The sequence below is a fragment of the Alosa alosa genome, chromosome 1 (genome assembly GCF_017589495.1).
Source record: "Alosa alosa isolate M-15738 ecotype Scorff River chromosome 1, AALO_Geno_1.1, whole genome shotgun sequence".
In the NCBI taxonomy this organism is placed as follows: Eukaryota; Metazoa; Chordata; class Actinopteri; order Clupeiformes; family Clupeidae; genus Alosa; species Alosa alosa.
This window is the reverse complement of record NC_063189.1, coordinates 28,188,588-28,209,458: the sequence shown is the minus strand read 5'-3', so window position 1 is coordinate 28,209,458 and position 20,871 is coordinate 28,188,588. Positions and strand designations below refer to the sequence as shown.

The 20,871-nt window shown below is 40.1% G+C and overlaps 1 protein-coding gene across 1 annotated transcript; it reads right to left on the bottom strand.

Annotated features, from left to right (window-relative positions):
• Positions 1-10,966: 10,966 nt before the first annotated feature.
• tfa (transferrin-a) lies at positions 10,967-19,552 on the bottom strand. The gene is made up of 17 exons (XM_048264565.1): positions 19,445-19,552; positions 18,970-19,118; positions 18,694-18,796; positions 18,407-18,598; positions 16,419-16,548; positions 16,247-16,302; positions 15,778-15,941; positions 15,381-15,531; positions 14,892-15,046; positions 14,583-14,679; positions 14,467-14,484; positions 13,440-13,604; positions 12,481-12,634; positions 12,220-12,287; positions 11,657-11,835; positions 11,330-11,510; positions 10,967-11,242 (listed from the first exon to the last, which is right to left on the bottom strand). Exons 1-17 carry the CDS (start codon positions 19,482-19,484, stop codon positions 11,202-11,204), a joined length of 2,043 nt encoding a protein of 680 aa, XP_048120522.1. The 5' UTR covers positions 19,485-19,552; the 3' UTR covers positions 10,967-11,201.
• Between the last annotated feature and the right edge of the window lie 1,319 nt (positions 19,553-20,871).

Here is a 20,871-nt window from a genome sequence, read left to right as displayed (position 1 = left end):
TTGATATGAGATGCTTGCACTCGTAACTTCACACACGTGTAACTTTAGGACTGCTATTTTTTTTTTACTAACAGTAATTCACGAAGCACTTTAGCCCTAAAAGTAGCACCTACGTCTGTGACGGCTTAAAAGAAGTGGCAAGGACTCCTAACGCGATGTTTTGAAATGCGTCTACTATTGTCTACAGGAGCTTCCAATCATGAGGGAACTTGCATTTGTAGGCATAACTAAGGGATGCAATAACACCACCAACAACCAAAACTAGCCTACTCATTGTCAACATGTACATGAAATGTAACGTTTCATGTGGATCAAATTAAAATGTTTTCTTTGCAAACGTAAGCATAGGCATATGGTGACAGATTAATTTATTAATGCTGCTGTGTGAATCACGGTAAGCGCGAATGAAGTGGCCACTTCTTAATGGGACCCACTGTCCATAGCAACCATCCATTTAGAACGACTGGCCTTCATAGCAACCAAAGATCTGAGCTGTGTTGCAATGTGAGGCAAAGTATAGAAAGGTGATGAAACATACAGAGACAGGTCAAGAAATATAGTGCAATGTAGACAGTAGTATACAGTTGATTTACAGACGGTGGTTTAGAGTAATATGAAGTATTCCTTTATTCTGAGATAGGCTACATCAATAGGCTCTCAAAACAACCCCAGGCTCACAAAACAATCCCAAACAGACATACGGTCTTTATAGAGCAAATCCATATAGATTATTTGTCAAATAAACCAGTAAAACATAATTTGTGGGATGGAATATATAACATTCACACTCATAGCTCATATTTTTTTTAAAATAAATCAGTGAAAAAGTATCCTGACAAACAAGTAGCTTTTTAATGCCTTGGTCATATTTCATAATTTCAATTCCTCTGTAGGTTACCTGATAGCCCAGTTTGAGAGGCGCAAGACCGCGTGACATTATTTATTTTTGCAGCCAATCACTGCTGTCATTTTATTTTATTGATTTGATCTCAGTCATAGAAGCTAAATTCGAAGGCAGGCCAAAGGTAAAATCCAACGAATCACATTCAACCCGCAAGCCAATAGTTGAATAGCCCTCTCCTAGAGCTTTTGGGATATTGCCACTGCTCCAACACTGAAAGGCACCGTTACAATGCCTGGATCAAGCCAGGTTCAGCATAGCGTATGCCACTGTCTGCTCACGTTGCTGACCGGACCAGGGCAAGCACACTTTTGCAGTTCCCGCCGGAAATGCAGTCTAGTTATAGTTGTTGTTGTTGTTGTTATTAAGGTTATGGTTATGGATACACTTTTGCCAAAGCAACATACAAATACAAAACAATATAATAGCCTATACCCTAGAGGCCAGGGGTTCCCAAACTTTTCCACGACAAGGCCCCCCAAATACCACTAGGTTCTGGCCAAGGACCCCCTTGATGTGTTATTAAACCCATTGACAACACTACGGCAAAAACACATTAAGCTAAACCTAATAATTATTTTAGCCACAAGCACTTCGCAATGGAGCTTACAGTGTGAAAAAACTGCATTTGGGGCTTTCTGCTATATGAGAGCTATCATTACCATGGAAAATATAATGTTCAGATATGTGAGACATTATTATAATGACATTGTATAACAACCCTCATAGTAATAGGTATATTTAAACAATTTCAAATGTATTAATTTGTTCCTTTTATTTTTCCTTCCAACTTGCTGAGGCCCCCCTGGCACCCCCTCGCGGCCCCCCAGGGGGCCCCGGCCCCCACTTTGAAAACCACTGGCCTAGGCTACTTAAATTTAACAGGGAACAAAAAATGTTGGTCAGACTATAATAAGGAGAATAGCAATAAACAACAATGTCAATTCAATCAATAGCCTTATGAAATAAACAATGAAAATGAGGGGGAAAAGCAATAAAAGCAATTTTGTTATGTTTCAGACTCATCTTAAAATGGATTCAATTTTCCCCTCCTCATTAATCACATACAATACTCCAACACTCCACACAAAAAATAGGTCTTTGGAGTGTTTTTTAAATTTATAAAAAATTAAAAGACTGAAATATTCCATTTAGCCTACATAAGTATTCAGACCCTTTGTTATTTTTTCATTGTATTTGTATAGCGCTTTTCAAAGACCCAAAGTCACTTACAGAATGGGGAAACAAAGAAGGACAACAGTACCACATACATACACATACACACACACACACACACACACACACACATACACAAGAGCAGCAATGAATTGATGAATAAAAAGTAAATCATAATGGTACGAACCTCGAAGACAAGAGCAATAATGGAATGAGGAATGAGTAATAATAGTACAGACATCCAAGACAAGACAGGAGCAATAACAGTCACAATGGGGGTCGAGTTGTGGGGGAGGGTGGTGGGGTAGGGGGAGGGGGTGACGGGGTATGAGGAGGGGAGAGGGCAAGGGTGGGGATGGTTATGGTTATGGGTAGGGGAGGTCGTAGGCTTGTGAGAAGAGCTATGTTTTTAAACAGGATTTGAATGTGGAAAGTGAGGGGGAGTCACGGACAGATTGGGGAAGTGAGTTCCAGAGTCGGGGTGCTGCTGAGGAGAAGGCTCTGTCGCCGAAGGTTTTGAGTCTTGATGGTTTAGTGATCAGAGTGAGTGTGGAGGAGGATCAGAGGGCTCGGGAGGGTCGATTGAGGGTGAAGAGATCGGACAAGTAAGACGGGGCCAGGTGATGGAGGGCTTTAAAAGTCAGGAGGTTATGATGCTTGCAATTGAGCTCTGGTGCAACCAGACCTTATATAAAGGGGTGTGATCCTCTCCTAATAAATTCCAATGAATTCATTTAGGCACAGGTGGACTTGAATCAAGTTGTAGAAGCATCTCAAGGACCATTGATAGAAGTAGGAGGCGCCAGAGCTCAATTGCAAGCGTCATAACAAAGGGTCTGAATACTTATGTAAATGGAATATTTCAAGCTTTTATTTTTTATAAATTTACGAAACACTCCAAACACCTACTTTTTTGTGGAGTGTTGGAGTATTGTGTGTAGATTGATTAGAAAAAAAAATTGAATTTTAAGATGAGTCTGAAAAATAACAAAATGTGGAAAACTTGAAAGGGTCTGAAAATGTTCTGGTTGCACTGTACTCTTTTGATCCTGTGAGGGAAATTTGATCTCTGCATTTATCCCAATCCATGAATTAGTGAAACACACTCAGCACACAGTGAGGTGAAGCACACTAATCCCAGCACAGTGAGCTGCCTGCAACAACAGCGGCGCTCGGGGAGCAGTGACTTGGTGCCTTGCTCAAGGGCACTTCAGCCGTGCCTACTGGTCGGGGTTCGAACCAGCAACCCTCCGGTTACAAGTCCGAAGCGCTAACCAGTAGGCCACGGCTGCCCAAGTAAGTGCATGTTGAACAGATATGTCTTTAGACCCCTCTTTAAAGACCCAAAACTATCACAGGAACAGAGAGCACTGGGCAACTTATTCCACCAACATGGAACCACTGAGGAAAAGAATCTTGAATTTGACCTTGAATTTGACCTTGAATTTGACCTTGAATTATGACTGGTCGACACAACAGATGCTCATCAGAAGACCGTCGGGGATGTACATCTTGATCATTGAATTAAAATATCAAAGACCAGATCCAGTCAGTGTCCTATAGGCCAAAGTGAGAGATTTACTAATTTATTATTAGTAGCCTATACCAAACAATGCACTGTGAATCATTCAGTGTATCATAAAAGAAACATTTTGAGAGATCAAAGCATTTGTCATCTCTTACAGGAGGGTTGTAATTGCAATTTAAAGTTTTGAGCCATGCATGCTGAACCGATCGTTTATCCTAATGGAGCTTGGCCATGCACTTCATGCACACTGGCATCCCTCGCGCAACCACCAGCCGTACTTCTCCCATGATCCCAGGGTGGGAGATAGATAGATAGATAGATAGATAGATAGATAGATAGATAGATAGATAGATAGATAGATAGATAGATAGATAGATAGATAGATAGATGGATGGATAGATAGATAGATAGATAGATGGACAATTAGATGGAATGCACCTTGCACCTATCCTTGTAGAGTGGAGAGACACAGAGAGTGGCTAGTTGGGCAGAAACCATTTGATACAGGTCAAATCAGTTTAATTGGCTTTTTGAAGGGGCCTAGCTAGTTGAGCAGCTGGAGTTGATACAGGTGTAAATCAGTTTAATCAGCCCTTAATGATGTCATAATGCCAATGCAAAGTCTGTGGGGAAAAATAAGCTTGTTTTTTGTTAATATCTGAAACATGCCTAAGTGTCCTACAATTCTAATTATGATGGCCATATTTGAATTCAAGATGGCAGCCACTAGGGGGCTCAATGTGTTGCAGTCCATTTAAATTTCTGATCACTGGGAGTATAACTGTGCCAACTAAGTTTTGTGCATTCTGCAAAAACTGAACAATTGTGGTGCTTAATCATACTTAGCAGCTGTACTAAGAACATTATAGGCTAAAAGTTGCATTGCTTGCATGATAAAATCAATTAATCCCCAATAATGTAACTATAATCTGATTACAGATTTTCTATTGTAATCTGGGCTGAATATAGTTACTTGCTTTTTGTAGTTTGATTACGTAATCCAGATTACATGTAATCCATTACTACCCAACCATGCATGTCATGAACCATTTGAGTCACCAGTTGCACGCCACTTTTCAGAAGCCATCCACTCTGTCTCAGAGCTCAAATTTTTAGGAATAGATAGTCTCTTCTATTCGCAGGAGGAACAGTTCAAGACAAATGCTCCATAGTGCGAAGCGTGTTTGATTTATCTTAAAACACATCCACATGGGTTAAATGATAACTTTGACTTGACTTGCTTCCTATGAACTGTTTTTTTATCTGAGATTGTTCAATCTGCTGATTATATATCCGATTATCCATCTATATTTAATATTCACTTGATTATTGTTAATCTTTTTTCCTTATGTTTTTCTTGTTTTTCTATTTTTCCTGTGATTTTGAATTTTATTTGATTATCTTGGGTCAGACTATCTACTTTACTACTGTAATGAGCCTGAGGGCTCTCGCATCTCAACTCTTTAAGCCTACACTTCAACCTACCTAGCGGTCCTAAATAAATCAGGCCTATACATTTCCTTAAAAGTATGGTTACTTTTTTATGCATTTCCACTATCATTTTTTAACAGTATAACTTTGGCCATTCCAAGCAGAAAACAATTATGTTATCCCTCTATTTGCAAGGTATCAAAAACAAAGTATCACAGATCTACTTGGAGTCATTTTTAGTGCACTGAAAAATCACAATGGCATTTTACATACATTTCATTAGCCTTTCTGGTACTGAAAGATCTTCACACCAAAACTAAAGATCTTTTTTATTTACTTGCTGATGTGTTGCACAGATTTGGCATCAATACAGGACCCATCTCCTGGTTTGTTACTCTCAAGAGAAATTAAGTTAAACACAATTTGAAGGATGAGTGCACAGACTCCTAAAACCCTTACCCCAGCCTGGCATGTTAGAAACAAAACAGACTTCAACTTTGATTGGGTTAAAACCTTGATCTCCATTATAGTGCACATATGGCAGTAGATTTTTAAACTTCCAGTTTTGGCTAAATCATGAAACAAGTCTCATGACGAGCAAAACCTCATGACGAGCAGCTTGAACAAATGAACTCCCGACAAGTTGAATTCCAAATACACTTTAATATATGCATTAAATGACACATTGGAATAGAGACTGAGGAGTTAGAAAAAAGCTTGATGATACTTGCAATAATGGTTCATTGATTCTGTGGAAGCTTGACAGCAGTAGAAGGTACTTCTGTAGTTGGTGCAACAGCAGTTTAAACGGGAGTGTTCACAGGCATTAAAGGGTGGTAGTAGCCTCCAAAGACAGGATGCATCCACTGTTGATTCTGTGGAGGAAACTCGGCAGCTGTGGCAGGTGCTTCTGTAGTTGGTGCTTCTGTAGTTGGCGCTTCTGTAGTTGGTGCAACAGTAGTTTGAGGGGGAGTCTTCACTGGCACTAAAGGGTGGTAGTGGCCTCCAAAGAGGGGATGCAGCCACTGTTGATTCTGTAGAGGAAGCTTGGCGGCTGTCAGGTGCTTCTGTAGTTGGCGCTTCTGTCGTTGTAGTTGGCGGCTCTGTAGTTGGTGCAACAGTAGTTGGCGCTTCTGTAGTTGGTGCAAGAGTAGTTTGAGGGAAAGTCTTCACAGGGATTAAAGGGTGGTAGTAGCCTCCAAAGAGGGGGTGCATCCACTGTTGATTCTGTGGAGGAAACTCGGCAGCTGTGGCAGGTGCTTCTGTAGTTGGCGTTTCTGTAGTTGGCGCTTTTGTAGTTGGTGCAACAGTAGTTTGAGGGGGAGTCTTCACAGGGATTAAAGGGTGGTAGTAGCCTCCAAAGAGGGGATGCATCCACTGTTGATTCTGTGGAGGAAACTCGGCAGCTGTGGCAGGTGCTTCTGGTGTTGGCGCTTCTGTAGTAGGCGCTTCTGTAGTTGTAGTTGGCGCTTCTGTAGTTGGTGCAACAGTAGTTGGCGCTTCTGTAGTTGGTGCAAGAGTAGTTTGAGGGGGAGTCTTCACAGGGATTATAGGGTGGTAGTAGCCCCCAAAGAGGGGATGCATCCACTGTTGATTCTGTGGAGGAAACTCGGCAGCTGTGGCAGGGGCTTCTGTAGTTGGTGCTTCTGTAGTTGGTGCATCTGTAGTTTGAGGGGGGAGTCTTCACAGGGATTAAAGGGTGGTAGTAGCCTCCATAGAAGGGATGCATCCACTATTGATTCTGTGGAGGAAGCTCAGCAGCTGTAGAAGGTGCTTCGGTAGTTGGAGCTGGAGTAGTGGATAAAAACAGAGAGGCTTGGTCTGTGCTTGATACAGGGCAAGCGAGGGTTACTGGATTGCCGTGCCACAACATCTGCAGCAAGTGGCTATTGCCCTAGAGGAAGATATAAAATAATGCAGTCATACACCAACCTCAACAAAACTGACACTTGTCCTACTTGAATTGAAATGCTAAATTGCTTGGGGTCCTTTGGCTGCAAGAGAGACCAAAAAAAAAAAAAAAAAATCGTGGCTTTAATTAAACTTTGCATTCTGTTGGTTTTGTTGTTGATTCACTATGAAACGTGATGCACTCAAATTTACCTCAAATCACCCTTGAAAACATACCAAAACACTTCATTAAGTGGCCCTTAATTTGACCTGAAAATGCCATTAAGGTGTTGGAGAGAGGTCACTATTGTTTTTTATATTGTTCACGTCACTATTTGCATGAGCCATGACTAAAAAGACTTGCGATAAAATCAAAGATGTTTGATGTTGTCGTAACAGCAAAACTAGAAAAAGACTGACTCAGACTGACTTAAAATCGCTAAGATTTGCACCTTACACACTAAACGATCTAGTTGACAGGAGCGCGCCGCGATTCCAGTACAACTCCCACGATGTCTGTCCGACTTTGGAAATTTAGTCACCGACTGTGAAAAAAGAAAAAAGACCAAAATCGTAGCTACAATGTAAGGCCGCCAATACTTGATGCAGAGGCATGTGTCTGTGTGAATATCTCTGTGTGTGTGTTTTGGCATCTGTATAAGAGTGTTGGTTTGTGTGTGTGTGTGAGTGTGTAGGCTAGATGTAATAAGTTTCCATACTGGAAGCTGCTCTCCTACTGCTTTAATGTACAGATTCACATGTGCACATCCACAGTGATCTGGTCTATGAAAAATGTCATGAATTCAGCCTAATGGGGCTTCATACCCACAAAATTTCAAGTGACCCGGTGTTATGAGGTCCTAAGAATCATTATCGAAAATTGCTGAAAAAAGCCAACCAAAAAAGACAAAAGAAAACCTCTGACAAAACCCAAGTGACTGTGCTGGGCTATCAGTGGTGAGAATGATTTGTTATCTAATATCAGGACATTATAGATATGTTTAGACATAGCCTATCAAAAGAACACACTCAATAGGCTCTTTGGGATAGCTGTGAATGCTTAAGTCCCACTCACTTGAAAGAGTTTGAGTAGAAGGCTATATTGGTCTTCAAATTTGGCAGGATCTGAAATACATGAAACTACCAACAGAGGGCTCTTTGCATCCATTTACACCTGACAACAGATTTTCTAAAAAGTAGGCTAAGTATACTAGAAAAAGAACAATGTTACTTTTTGCCATAGAGTAACACAGAGGGGGCATGACACAAAAACAGGTCTGAACCTGACGCATCTGGTCGTATCTAATTTATCCTGTTAGAAAACAAACAGTATTTGTCAGCAGTATCCATGTCGTCATGGTGTATTTCAGAAAACATTGGAAAACCTACAGTATTGTTCTGGTATGGCTATAATTACATATCTGGTGTTTTACAGTGTGGATTTATTTTAAATTGTGGTGAGGCGTGCAGCTGCCTGTTCTGTATCAAAGGCCAAGTACACAAAGTGAGCTATTTTAATTATGTTGTCAGACCTCTCCCCATGCAACTATATTAAGCACATGGATCTGTTTAACAAATATATTGATAATGTGAGCTCTGAACCACTGACATCTAACAGATAATAATAACACAGAGGCGAAATGAGCTATGGGGTGTGTGTGTGTGTGGGGGGGATATGGGGCAGAGCCGTATAGAGATATCTCTATATACGGTTCTGGTATGGGGTGTCTGAGCATGTGTGTGCATGCACTGGAGTGCCTAGACTATGTTTGTTTTTATAATGGTTTTTGTTGGGTATGTATCGCCAATGCTCCTTGTGTGCCCAAGACAAATTTCTCCCGTGAGAGAGACAATTAAATACTTACTTAAAAAAAAAAAAAAATACATGTTTGGGTATCCACACTGGGGACACTGTAACACCTGTGCACATACCATGTGCACAGGTGCAACAGTGCAACTGCGCACATACCATGGGTACCATGTGTTTCATGTTTTATGTATGTCTATGTAAAAATCTTTGTGTATGTATCGCCAATGCTCCTTGTGTGCCCAAGACAAATTTCTCCCGTGAGAGAGACAATTAAATACTTACTTAAAAAAAATACATGTTTGGGTATCCACACTGGGGACACTGTTGCACTGTGCACATGAAACTTTGCTGATAAGGTTGGTGAGATCCTTTCAGGTCCACTCCTCCCAGTTCCAGTTTTCATGGAATAACTCGACAACTGTTTTGTTGAATGTTGGTCTCCAGAAGGGGCACAAGCTCAGTCCATGACCATTCATTTGTGGTGTAGCACCACCTAGTGAATGACAGATGTCAATGCAGAAATCTGACACATCCATTGTCAATATCTTGTGGCATGAAGGGGCAAACCTTACACAATCTGACACCAGGATCACTATATTGGATGCAAGCTAATTTGGGTATTACACTTGGCATCATTTACACCTGCTAAAGTTTAATCTGGCTTTAATACTGAATTAAATGTTAATCTTATAATATCAATAAATAAGGACCTAGGTAATGTTACCGTTAGCGTTGGTTGAGTGATGGAGGCCAATTTGATTGATTGCATTTGTAGAAAACTATAAATGCGGTTATACCAAGCAAATTGATAGCAGCACTGTAATTGTATCTTTCGACTGTCATTTGTTGCGATGCTACAAAAATCATTCTGTGCAATGGAAGATTTACCAACGTTACACCGGTCTGATACAGTTTTGCCTATACATGCGTGAGACTGAGACGCCTGTTTATTTTGTTTTAAGTGCATGCGAGGGGAATCGATGTGCTTTGATTCCAGCTTGGTAGTTGTAGTCTGTGAAATTAAAAAGCACGTGTGTGTGAAGTATCCAATGACACCTTAATTTCATTATTGCTGCTTTAGCAACACACCTTAAGCTGTGTAGTGGGTCCCATTTAGAAGTGGCTACTTCATTCGCGCTTTCCTTGACTCATGGAGCTGCGTGAATTTTATTACAACTTTTAAGCCCGATATGGCAGTTTAAGTCCGCTTGATACTCTAAGGCGTAAGCCATTGGTTTCAAAGGAGATTTTATTTGTGTAATGCAGCATAACCTATTGACAATTTATGTTGTAAATAGGCCTACCTTATAAGCCTACCTGTAGCTTAGGGAAGCTATAGCTTTCTATTAGGATCTAGTTTGTTAGTTACAGTTTTGTCCTAACTCCCTGATGCATTTTTGCATTTAGAATAGCCAGAGCGTGGATATCTCAATCGGAAAATTAAACAATATCGGGTGCCTATGGACTAGGCTGGGTGAACCCAGCCTGATCTGCCCGCTATTTATTTTTTGATTTCTTAAAAGATTGAGCTTGGTCTGGTGAAAGCCAGACTAGCCATGGACCTCAGTTACACAATGCAAGGGAACATGAATCAGCCTATATTTGCACGAACAATAACGGACAACAGCTCTTCAACTTTGGCCCGTTAAAATGTGTATGAACAGTCTAGCGACGCATTTCATCAAGGCCCATTTGGACATGTCAGTTATTTGCACCACTGGTTAGATGTAAAACAGCATTTTGTTTCAGACTACTGTTACTTAATTTGTGCATTGACAATAAATATTACATGAACTAAAGATGACTAAAATCTTATGTAGAAGAAAAAACATTCACAAAAAATCCATCCATCCAAAAATGACCTTTGTTTTTGATAGCTGTTGAAAACGGCATGGAACTGACAGATATGTTTTTGTTTATAAATAAATAAATAAATAAATAAATAACATTATGCTGATACCTTTTGCTTTTCCCAAATACAATGTAGCCTACAGGTGTAAGTGACCTTTTATCAATCCAGTTGCAATGGATGAACTGTGATGAACTGCCCTACTTGTGATTGTTTAGAGATTTTAAAGGTTTTATAACAATGCTACATCTTCTTTGGCTATTCTACAATCTATTCACCTTTTCAGCACCAGTAGGCTACTTTCTGTGCAGCCGCACACACACACTCAGGCATGCCAAACAAGCATACACAAAAGTTTCAAGAGTGGGGGATGGAGTAAAATATGGAGACAAATTGAAGTGTGATTTATTTTCGCGGAACGGATGTACAGGACTGAGCGGCGGTCATATTTTGTACCGCTATGCGGTACATCTAGTTTTAACTAGTTATACATGTTTTCTTGAAAACACAAAATAACGGAAACACCATCCCCAATTTTCTCTACAAAGGAAAGCCAAAAAAGATGAAGGTGAAGTCAGAGCTGGGACTCTTTTGATCTGGACACTCCCTCCTCTGCTTACTGCTGGCATTTATGGAACGTACAAGCCTTTTCCAGCTCTGAAACATAGAAAGAAAACGTTAAGCACTTAACTCATAATATGCTCTGGTAGTATGATATGGTATGCTGTGTTTGTTAGATGATACCTGAGATACTGCTGGAGCACTCTCTCAGGGAGGACATTATTTTTATGTAGTCAGCACCCAAAAAGTCTCTGTAGGTCTGACCAGATGGAATTTCCTGGAGACATTTTGTGTTGTCTTTGAAGATGAGGTTCTTTCCATCGGCCGACTTAAACATATTAAAGTCGGCTGAGGTTGGGGTCACCTAAAATTAGAACAGCAGACACAGTATTTGTAAGAACCAAGCACAAATACCACCAATTTATCTTTCAGTAAAAGTAATGTAGCCATTATGCAAAGAGAAATGTAGCCGGTCTATGTCCAGTCATTTAGCATGTGCCCTCTGCAAACCTGCTGCTGTTTAAGTATTGCCACCACATCTTTTCGCATCTCTGGACGAGTGACCACAGCATGTGCAGGTACTAAAGCCAGGTTGCACTCCTCATACTTGTCGATCTCAGCGGAGCATCCAGGACCAATCAATTTGAAGTCACTTGATTGTACATTCTGAGCCCAGGCAGGTTTGTTTGCTGGAAAACAAAGACATGGGGTTGTAGCTTAAAAACAGACTTAGAAATTTCCGATATTAGATATCAATATTTTTTTCTTTGTTTGTTTATTTAGTTTCTGATGTTAATTATACCCTTTAGTAGAATGGAAACAAAAATATTCAGAAGAAAATAACTGAACCATTTTCAAGTTTTCCAGGCCTTCATAGCACAACATTTACCTAATACAGAATTGATGCAACATAACAGATAAACACCAGCCACTGCTATTGGTAAATGTAATGTAAATTTGCCAATTGCCGATATCAATCAATAAAACAGATATTGGACGACAACAATGTTGGCCGATAAATCAGTGCATCCCTACTGTGAAGATTTACTAGTTTTATCAAATGTATCACTCACCACCAGTATACTCAGACACAATTGTATGCTTCACAAAAGCCACATCACCCTTTCCATCGACAAGACATCTGAGTGAAACATTTTGAAGGTTCATGCAAAATACACATCCAAAAAGTATACATGTAATGCAAACAATGGCAAATAATGCTAATAATTAAAAATGTACATTTAAACACAGAACCATGTACATTGAATTTACATTTGAACATTACATGTATAGAAAACTACAAGAACTGGTAATTGTCTGGTCTGATGTCTTACCTGAAGGCTCCTCCATAGCTGTAATACAATTCTTCTGCACTTGCCTTACATTTGGAGCTCTCCCCACCAACAGGTGACCCGCTTCCCATACAGAGGGAGCAGAGAGATGAGCTCTTATCTGCGCCAGGGGCACAGCTTGCACTGAAGTAGTTAGCTAGTGATGAAAATAACATGTATGAAAGAAGTTCATTAAAAGCTGACAGCCAATCCAATCTGTAGCAAAGACAAATCTCCCATGAGATGCTGGATTTGGAAAGTCACAAATGCTAAATGGACTTCCACAACAGAGTATATGACCAATAAACTAAAACTTTAGCTTTTAGGCTAAATAACACAAAACAGCATAACAATTGATAACACTTCCAGTATAGACAACAACAACAGCTTAATAACACTGATCTGATCACTAATCAGATAGTATGATTGACGAAAGATGACATACAATGTTACCTTCCTGTCTGATTTATTTCATGTGTAAGGCCTTGCTTAGACTGTGACATCTCTGCTTAAAACAATAGCCTGACCAGCTTAAGGTGGTTTGCTGGTTGACCAGCTTGTTTGATCACCCTATGACGATTGACCAGCTGAAGGTATGTTTTCGCAAGAGTTTTGCTGGTCTAGCAGGTTTACCCAGCTTACAATGGTAATTCAGCTGGTTTTGCTTGTCGTACCACCAAAGCTGGTTTCTAGCTGTTTCCAGCAAGGATCTGTGTAGTTTATTGTGCTGTGTGCATTGTGAATCTTTCCCATTATGCTATGCTGCTACTCATTCCTGCATGTATAATTTTGGTATATTTTGGTACTTCATGTATGCTGTATGTCTTACACAGCTGTCTCCTCATGTGGTGCTGCATATGTTTCTTTTAAGTGATTTCTGAAAGAATGGACTTTTGAATGGAGGACTTAATGAACAATATACTAACTGGATGAATCTATGCCCGATCTGGCAATACACTTACAGAAGTCACATTCTCCAGTAGTACTGTGGATTTTGCCCATGGGGATGTTCCATCCAGCAGTACGACCCAGTGCTGTGTGGCATGATTTCTTGCCCTTGAGTGTTTCCCAGGTGACATCACTGTTTTTCCGTACCACCGCCACAGCGTAGTAGGAGGAAGCAGGACCTTAGAGGGTTAGGACAAAGGTCATTCATGACTGTGCACTAAAAGAACCAGGAACAAAATGTGAATAGTTGCGCCTGCTATAAATAATTATGTTGATTGAGCCCTCTTATTGTGGGTTTGTTTCTGATGATGTTGATAAATGGTTGACTTGGTTATTAAGTTGATGAATTCATATTTTGGAATGTCTGAGATTCTTAAAAATGTTTGGCTTCACAGTTAATTTAGAAGCACATCTTTAAATTCGACTTAATACTGAAACAAGAGTAGAGTCACAGTAGAAATCATCTGAAAAGGGAGATTCCAATCTTCATATGAAAAAGCATAATGGCAGTGGGGTCTGGATTTTTCCATCTATTAGTGTTTTTAAGGGGAAACCTATGGGAGAAATGGCTAAACACCCTGAAAAAAACTCTTACTCTGTGAAACAAATTGGGTCTCTTTCAGTTTGACTATTTCTGTGATGATCTTTCTCATCTTTCCTACAGCCTAGTAAATTATTATATCTGCTATTAAGTCTAATTAGGGAAAAACAATATTATTTTGTGTCACAACTGACAGTGCTAATCCATATTAGTGAATGAGAATCTTTGGATAATTAATATGATTGCTTGCATCAAAATGATACATGTAAGCCGAGCTAAAGCTACTTAGCTGTTACATTTTTGTCTTTGGGAACACTGCCAAGGTTGCTGTCTAGTATTTCTAACAAAATCTCTAATCACAGTCATTTTGAAAGGGAGCCAAATAGTGTCATCTATCACAGCCTTATCTTTATAGCTATAGTTATTAGGATTTTTAGGATTTGGCCATGTGGAAGTAGTCAAGAATACATATGTGATGTGTTGATTTGGTTAATGCTTACCAGGGGTTTTGCAGTGAGCTGTGGAAAGACAAGGGTATATATTTTTATGGCTATTTCAAATGACAAAATGAATGAGAAGTCTGTTATAAATGTCTTGTGAGGCATGTCAGATATACCTTCATCGTACTGTTCCACCATTACAGGAACCAAGCCACACTTCCCAGCAGTAAACACCTCTCCTCCATCAACGGCAATGGCATCAGCCTGCTTGCGCTGTAGACAGACATATAGTTGGATATAAACCTAACCTCTAGCACTTATTTATTTGAACAATTCTTCAAGACAAGACCTCAAATTGTGTTTACTGATTTCCTTGCTAACATCACCTTTCTTTTATGTTTGAGTTCTTGCAAATATCTTATCCTCTACTTTGTTATCCTATACTAATATCTAGTGATTCAAAAATGTCATATGCTTTTCTTTACCATGATCTTCTTGATGCATTCATCCACAGATGTTGCAGATTCACAGACGACACTGTCCATGCTGTTCACACTCCAGGTGTCACACTTCGCCTCCTCGGCTTTGCTTGTGACACACCACCTAATATTAATTTTATCTGAAGGACTGCTAGGGGTGTCTGAAATGATCAAGATTCACAAGATGGTAAACAAGTTAAAATAATATTCTAGTCAGCAAATATTCCATACACAGACAGTTACAAATAAAAATCCCTTCACAGTAGAGAGATAACACTGACAAATAAAACACCACTTGACTCCCAAATCTGATTTGCACATCTGTTCACAATCTTGACTTTGGTGGCATACACAACCAGTATGGCGACGCTGTATAATGGTAGCCCGGCGGGTGCAGCAGTTGTGCAGAGAGTAAACATCCATAGCCAACACAACACATGCGTGCATAGAATAACATAGTAAGTGACTTGAGATTTAATTTTAATCTTAACTCACCTTTCCTTAGGGAACGAATAATGCTCATGTATTCAGCTCCCAGGTAAAGGAAAGAGTCAGTGGTACTGGGCAGCTGAACCAATTTTTCTGCTGAGTCTTTGAACATCAGGTTCTTGCCTTCATAAGGCGCAGAAGAGAAGAGTTTGGATGTCTATAAAACACAAATACAGTACTTCATTATAATAAGCATTTTAAAACAACCAATGCAAACCTTTCATGGACAACAATGGCAACTGCAGCTATTTTTTTGACAAGTAACTAATACCGAATTAGAATTTTGCTTTGGGTCTATACTGCAAACAATGTTCAGTTATTGGTTTGATTAACTAAGTGAGTAATTAATTTGGGTTAACCTATATGTTTCTTTAGTGCAAAATATTTTAATAATGCACTGTACCTCAATTGTCTTTAGTACTTCAAAGATGCGTTTGGCCAATTCAGGGTCCTTACGACTGACCACTGCATGGGCTGGCACTCTTGCCAGATAGCAAGTCTTGTACTCATCTATGCTCTTCTTTGTGCCATCCTTACACAGAAGCTCATAGTCATTCTTTTCATTCTCTAAAGAAGGAAGTGGCAGAATTAGAATTGCAAGCACCAAGGGCAATGAATGCACTGCCATTATGTCATGTCACTCATCATTTCAACAAGTCATATAATGATAGGCTAATTAGATAGATCACAAGTGTGACAATATTTAGTGCTCTGCTCAGACTGAAAAAAAATCTCCCCATGAGTATAGTATTTCTTACATTGTGAACAAGATAAGTATTATACTGTATACTTGGTTCTGATTACACAGCCAAAAGTAAATTAATATAACTGGTATTAAAATGTCAGTTACAGAACTCTCAGCTGTGGCTCACCAGGAACAGTCAGGTGCTTCACAAATGCTACATCCCCAGCTCCATCTTTAAGACACCTGGGAAACACCAGAAAACAGTATATGACAATCAACTAACCCAGCATTTTAAAGAAGCATAATATCAACCAAAAGAGAAATGTTTCCAATGATGGATGTGATCCAACTCAACTCACTGGAAAGCACCATGGTAGTCATAATAGGGCTCCTTGTGGGAGCGGGTGCAGTCAACCTTGCACTGCTTGCACAGTTTGGAGTCCTTGTTTGCTCCAGGGGCACAGCTTGCCGAGAAAAACTCCATCACAGCTGCAACAACACCAATACAAAAGTGGATGCACCTTTTTTTTTTTTTTTTTTTTTTTTTTTTTTTTAAGCTATGCAAAGCTTTACAGCTGTGCGCAACTTTTTATGTATGTAATACAAGTGAGTGAACTACACATAGCCTAATGCAGTGGATACTTGAGATATGACAGCCACATAAAGAGAGAGTAAAGAAGAAATAGGCCTAAGTAAGATTTTCCCAAGAAAACTTTTGTTGAATGATTGTTTTTCATTATGATATGTAGCCTACAATAGACTAAAAATGTTTGTTGTTCATCTTATTCTGAATGAAAATCCAAGGCACACTTAAACGATAAGTGAAGCGCAAGAATTTTATTTTGAACAACTCGAATCATAATATGCAAGGGCGTCAGAGACCAGCATTCCATTAAAGGTCCCATATTCTTCTTCTTTTTCAACAAGTCAAAATAGACCAATCGGATCAATCACTAAATATGTCCCTGAAGCTGTTTACCAGAGATCACAGTAGGCTATCCACTCGAAGGCAGAGGACAAAAGTGTGTTAGGAAAAATGTCTGCATTTCAGACTTTTTCGTCCCCACGCCACGAGAGTTTAACAGTTGCGATCATTTAAAATCCCCATGTTATTCTCCCATAGGAAATATCGCCAGATGGCAGCTTTTTTGTAGGCGAATTTCAGAGGTCTATACAAATCGGTCAGTGACACAGCGATGGATTCTCTTCCAGAGAGTATCCGACTCCCAGTTATAAAATGCAATTTGTTATGCAGGAATAATAAAGAATGTGTGACAAACGTCATTGCCGGTTCTGTTTGAATGTCTGTAGTAAAGTAGATTAGTCAGGTTATTGGAGTTTAGCCAAAACGTCTACTAAATACATTAACCATCGCAAAATCAATTCAGACACCTGCATGGCCTAGCAATGTTAAACGATAATGAATAAAAACTTTATTTGGGTCGGTATATAAGCCCAGTAGAGGTTAAAACCCAGATATCAAGTGTGAAATTTACAGCATGCTGCGGTCAAAGTTGAACAGCAGGTTCACATTGTACGCGCAAGCGGCAGCACTGCGCTATGAAACCCATTATTTTCAATGGCTTGCGCAAGAACTGGCCTGCATGCAAGCAGCGCTTTGCCGCTCTTACGGCTCCTACACACAGTTGCGTTCCGTCAACGCATGCCAGTGGGTGTTCCCGACGGTAGCTATGCAAATGACTTGAAGTATAACTGTAATTTGATTGGTTGGTGCCGTCCGTAGATTGGCTTGATTGGCCGGTGCCATCTGTCGGTGCAGCAACAGCTGAACTTCTCAACGCGAGCGGCGGGAGAAACACGACGCAACGGACCCACAATTCAGTTCGGCAACGGATGACGTGAGCCCATGTAAAGTGAATGGGATGCGTCTCCAGCAACGCAACGCACGCAGCTGTGTGTAGGAGCCGTTACAGGTAAATCAGCGCACTGCAAATCATAGGTATTTTACGCTGAGCCTGGAGGCAAACACAACAAAAATCTTTGGGACATTACCCTTAACCAAGAGCAACCTAGCGTCGAGCGCAGCGCGTGCGGCATACAATGTGAACCCAGCTTTAAACTTTGACAGCTGCAAGCGCAAGAGTGGCAACATTTCGTGAGCAAGCCATTGAAAATAATGGGTTTCATAGCGCAGCGCTGCCGTTTTCCGCCTGGGGACGCTAGGCGCAGCGGGGAAAGTCACCATTTTCACCGGAACAGGTCATTTAACCATCCAAATGATTTCTAAACGGGTTTATTAAGTTGAAATAGTTGCCAAGTTCCCCTTCAATTTAAACCCTCGTGTAAAAACCCATTTCATCACCCCAATTCATTTAAGCACACTTACCATCTTCCACTGGCTTGTCCTCAATGCCTTGCCAACTGATCTGCCCCTGTGCCACCAGGGTGCCAATGGGAATGTTCCAACCAGCAGACTTTCCAAGACCAGTGTGGCAAGATTTTTTCCCCTGCAGAGTCTTGAAATTGAAATCACCACCTTTCTTCACCACCGCAACTGCGTAGTAGCATGTGTCAGAATCTACAAAGAATAGAAGAGAGATGCATGATGTTTTGCCAGGCTAAGGAGTTGGCCTATATTTTGAGACCTTAATATATATAACAATTGTATTTTACCTGCGCCATAATCTTCTGCAATGATGGGTTGCAGATCATTGTTTTCAAGCCCGGCTACATAGATATCTCCGCCATCAAGGGTGATGGCATCTGCTTGGTTGTCCTACGTAAGAAAAGTGTTAGGAGAGGCAGATTCAATTGCTGAACAACTTACACACAAAGAAGAATGTTGTATTACAGCCCGTGTTAATATCAATTCACATTGGAAACGTGGCCATTGTACTGTATGCTATATAACCACATAATGCCTTGAATTTTATTTGTCACACGTCTCACTTTGATAGCTCGGATACACTCATCCGACCCCTCGCGCTTTACGCAGACCAACTGCGCTATCTTGGCAAGGTCGTTGCACTTTTTCAGCTCTGCCTCTGACTTTGTGCACCATCTCACTATGACGTCTGCGGGAGCTGCCATAGCAGAAGCTGTGATAAAAAAAATACATTATGCAGGATATGAGTTATTTTGATGCGCTTTATAAACTAGATGTAGCCGTATTGGAATACAAGCTCAATATCTTATATATCTTATACTTGTTTATGCACCACCTGCCTATACTTTGTATATCACATTTTGCGCATATCACGCTTTTTTGCACTGCTGGTTAGACGCAAACTGCATTTCGTCGTCTTTGTACTTGTACTTGCAACTCTGCAAAATGACAATAAGGTTGAATCTAATTTAATCTAATCCATATAATACAAGCTCAAGGGTTTTGTCCAATAGTTTGAATTGTAATTTTGTACATTACCTAGGCATCCCAAAAGCGCACACAGTAGGAATGTATGCATGCTGGCAGCTGGGTGGTGTTTCGATAAAACACTGAGCAGGTCGAATGGGGACACATGGGTTTATATAGAGCGGAGAGCGTTTGGAGGCTGAGTTACATGACAGGTGGAGCCAAGGGCTGACTGCCCAGTGCTCGGGATTTTCCAATGGATGGCGCAATTATGAGATGATCTAGGCTACCACACGATAGCACTCTCTGTGATGGGTGGGTGGACCTACTGAATATGATTAGAAAATAGAATTTAATTTCATTTAAATAAATGTAAGCATTTTCTCACAATTCATTTTTGAGTACTTTTTTTAATGAGGTGAGTTTCCTTACCACTCTTAGGCTATACATCTAAAGTTTAATGTGTTGTGCTAGCACGTTTTTCCCATTGAAGTACATGCATTGCTTTGCTATATAACCCGTGGACTGAGTGACACACATTTGTGTTGTGTGCAGAATCAATATTAGGTTTCTCATACCAGCACTAAAAGTACACTCTTATCATTCAAGAAAGAAGTGGTAATCATCATATATAATGATATCTACTGATAACACATTCGTTGAATACCCAGCATTACAACATCTAAAGTATCAATAACAGAATGGCATTGTCCTTCTCAAACATGTCATATGTGTTCCTTTCGGAAAGTGTGCAGCCAAGTTGAACAGGCCTAATGAGTTGTGTAATTCAGGGTTTCACATGTTGGCTGATTTTGGAAAGTATGTGTGTGTGTGTGTGTGCGCGTTGGGGACTGCAACAATATTAGAAAAAGACATTGTAGAAAGAAGGGTTTTATATGCTGTGTCACCTTTACAACATCTAAAGTACCAATAACAGAATGGTGGCATTGTCCTTCTCAAACATGTAATATGCGTTCCTTTCGGAAAGTGTGCAGCCAAGTTCAACATCAGGCCTAGTGAGTTGTGTAATTCAGGGTTTCACACTTTGGCTGATTTTAGAAAGATATATCACCTACACAGTTTAGATTGATTGTAGTACAGATATGCACTGTGCAGAGGACAGTAGTCAGCGGCAGTGAAGTCCATCCCACTGGTCAAACATAACCTTTAACCTTTCAGCCTGCACTCATAATTTACCAGCATGAAGTGAGGTAACCACCCATGAGTGCACCATTGTCATAGGCCACATTTGGCTGGATACATATTAAACGTGTAAACATAAATACTAATGAAAGTAAATGTCAAATTGCAAAATGTCCAAAAGTGAAAAGATTCCTGCATTTGGATCATCATGTAGGGGGTTCAAGATATGATGATAACCTTCTGTGAAAAGAGTTTTTAAGTTAATGTGAAATGCAGACACACAGACAGACCCAATTACAATACATTCAACTCCCCCAAAATACAAATTGGCCACTGCTTTAAGCAAGAGTTTTAAT